Source organism: Venturia canescens, chromosome 6 (assembly GCF_019457755.1).
Source record: "Venturia canescens isolate UGA chromosome 6, ASM1945775v1, whole genome shotgun sequence".
Classification (NCBI taxonomy): domain Eukaryota; kingdom Metazoa; phylum Arthropoda; class Insecta; order Hymenoptera; family Ichneumonidae; genus Venturia; species Venturia canescens.
The window spans coordinates 7,997,714-8,000,415 of NC_057426.1; the positions used below are offsets into that span (position 1 = coordinate 7,997,714).

Genomic DNA, 2,702 nt, shown 5'->3' on the forward strand with positions numbered 1-2,702 from the left:
AATTATCACTCGCTCGTGTGCGATACCGATAATTCGTGTTTTGTCAACGTATCCGTTGATTTTATACGCATATCGAGGAAGCTTATGATATAATCAACGATCGCTAGTTCCAGTCGTCAAGTTGTTTTGGTAAAGCAGGTTAGAAGTCATGTGAAATCACAAGGCCTATTACGTAATAAAGAGCTTCGAATTTACGCTTGATCCTGTTCTGGAAGGGGTAAGCCCACCACAATCATTGAATATATGACCAGGTTTCTCGAATCCGTAATAAAGTTATAAAAAGAATGAGCAACGGAATTCTGGTTCCATTTATATAAAGATCTCACGATAGTCACATCGCGATCGAGAGAAAATCTATTTTTCAAGATATTGTGGACCATTTAGCTCAAAAAATGCTTTCTTTATTCACGATTTCATACATCATTGTCAAATTCATCATAAATCAATACAAAACTCATTCAATTTGTAATTGCAAACTGTATAAAGGTAGCGATAAAAAGAGAAGTTTCTACAATAATTTATTGATTTGATGCTTTCAAATCACTCGCATATTCTGCAACTTTTGGTATGTATGAATTTTTTTTTTTTTTTTTTTTTTTTTTCACGAAGAAACGTAGTAACATGAATCTTTAAAACTTTCAATTTAGTCGAATTTCGTTATCAACAAAATAAATATGTTTCTGTATTTCGTCTCAACTTTTCCCTTTCCTTTTCCACTCCGGTTCGCATATCAACCCGCCTGTGATAATTTTGGTATCACATCACTCAACATTTAAGTATATATACGACTTACTTAAAAAGTCATGAATTTTTGAAGCTTTATTTTTCGCATTACTTAATCAAACGATACAGTTCAAAGGCATTGTATTTGAACACAACAGTCCGGGTACGTTAGGCTGTCATTCGTCGTCGCCTTAAAATCTTTTCCATTACACTGAGGAGCGACCAAACCACACCTGAAACATATATGAAGATTGATAAGACGTACGGAAAATTAATGGAATAAACGTTCTTTTTTTTCAATATCGTTTCTACTCGGTTCGAGTATTTTAGTTTATGACTGTCAAGGAAAAATGTCCCAATTTTGATTGAGCGAAATTTTTCACCAAAACTAATATTGAACACTCGTTATGGACCGTTTTAAAATTCCATCGTGTCCTTAATCCAGAATCGTTGTATGCTATTAATTTCACGACTTCAGCGACTCTTTTATTTAGGTTCAAAAATGCTTAAAATTCCAGATTTTTTATATTGCGTTTCCATGAGAAGACCATTTGAGTTAATCTATAACTCACTCTATTTTCACGGTACGAACTTTCCCATTTTCATCTCTGAAGCACGATACGTCCATGCATGACGATCGATATTCCGGTTCCACATCCTCGAGTGTGCAATCACCTGTGTCAAATGGTAGTATCAAAGGTTAGCGACATTTCATAAATTTTTTGACGGTTCAACAAATTGACAGTTTGACGACTGAAGCTCGTTGCTACGCGATGAGGCAAAAATTTTAGAAATTGGCATCCGGTTGATTCAATTATTGAGCGAAAATCGAGAATTAACGTTTCTATTTTCGGTACTAAAAAATGTTCTGAGCCGATTGTCAAGTGTAATATTGGATCCAAAGATAAAATTTGCCTGGTACAGACGAAATGTCAATACGTATTTCCATTTTTGCCGAATGGCCTGACCCCAATTCCCATCCAGTTCTACACACAGCACGCCAAAAATTTGGTACAAAGTCAGATTTTTTATACTCGTGGAGTTTTTATGAAAATTTAATAACAACTGTTCAATCAATAGGAAATATGGTAAGTTTATAAACATTACTATGGTTTTTTCACTGTGTTATCTCGAAGTTCGTTTGAAAACTGTAAATAGGATTAGATGTGAGTTTATTACCTGTAAGCCTCGGTACGCCACTACAAATCGTTACGTGGCATATCAGCAGACCAAGAACGCAAACGAAAATTCCGGAATTCATGTTCACGCAGTGCGATAGAATTTTTTGTCTCGCAATCGACATACTGATGGTTCTTGTGACGAGACAGGGATTTATACAGTGACCCCCCTGTACCCGTTCAATAATCTCCCCACTTCTACTAATAGCTACTTCCACTACTGTAATCTAAAGTTCAAGACATTTGAACTGTCGATAGTTTTCTTATCGCTTTTAATCACCAATCAAGTTAATTCCAATCTAATTCCGTTATAATTCGTATAATTCGGAGCTCCAAAAAACGCCTTCTTTGCAAAATTTTGACGTCCTAACGTCGGGAATGGATTTTTATTTCATTAGCCTCCGTGTAATCGCGAAACAACTGTTCATCAGATTTGACGTACAATCTCTGGAGGGGAGAGGGCGACGACGTCTGCGAAATAATATTTGCAGTCTCGAATAGCATTATGATTTCAGACATTTTATCCATACCAACGATGATACAAAGAATTTATCGTTGTCTGCAGAAAGTATTATTATTAATATTGGACAGGATTTCATGAGCAAATTTTTTAATATCTAATTTCAAAGAAACTTAGATTTTCTTTATTTCCTCAACACTAATTCGTCCGAAAGGACATTGTATTGAATGACCAGCACACATGAAATCATGCCGAGTGTCATTCGTTAATGAACCGTTTCGATATCGACTCGGCACTTCGAGGCCTGAAGGACGTTTGTGAGCTTAATTATATTTTAAATA

The 2,702-nt window shown here is 35.5% G+C and overlaps 1 protein-coding gene across 1 annotated transcript; it reads right to left on the reverse strand.

Annotated features, from left to right (window-relative positions):
- Positions 1–793: 793 nt before the first annotated feature.
- LOC122412282 (uncharacterized) lies at positions 794–2,053 on the reverse strand. Its single transcript, XM_043421732.1, has 3 exons — positions 1,903–2,053; positions 1,296–1,398; positions 794–956 (listed from the first exon to the last, which is right to left on the reverse strand). Exons 1-3 carry the CDS (start codon positions 2,024–2,026, stop codon positions 854–856), a joined length of 330 nt encoding a protein of 109 aa, XP_043277667.1. The 5' UTR covers positions 2,027–2,053; the 3' UTR covers positions 794–853.
- Between the last annotated feature and the right edge of the window lie 649 nt (positions 2,054–2,702).

What these genes read in the sequence shown, in the direction of transcription:
- LOC122412282 (XM_043421732.1), bottom strand. Translation starts at nt 2,026, where the DNA reads ATGTCGATTGCGAGACAAAAAATTCTATCGCACTGCGTGAACATGAAT. An exon ending in TGGCGTACCGAGGCTTACAG is followed by an intron (nt 1,399 to 1,902) that starts GTAATAAACTCA and finishes CATTTGACACAG; the next exon opens with GTGATTGCACACTCGAGGAT. An exon ending in GTTCGTACCGTGAAAATAGA is followed by an intron (nt 957 to 1,295) that starts GTGAGTTATAGA and finishes TATATGTTTCAG; the next exon opens with GTGTGGTTTGGTCGCTCCTC.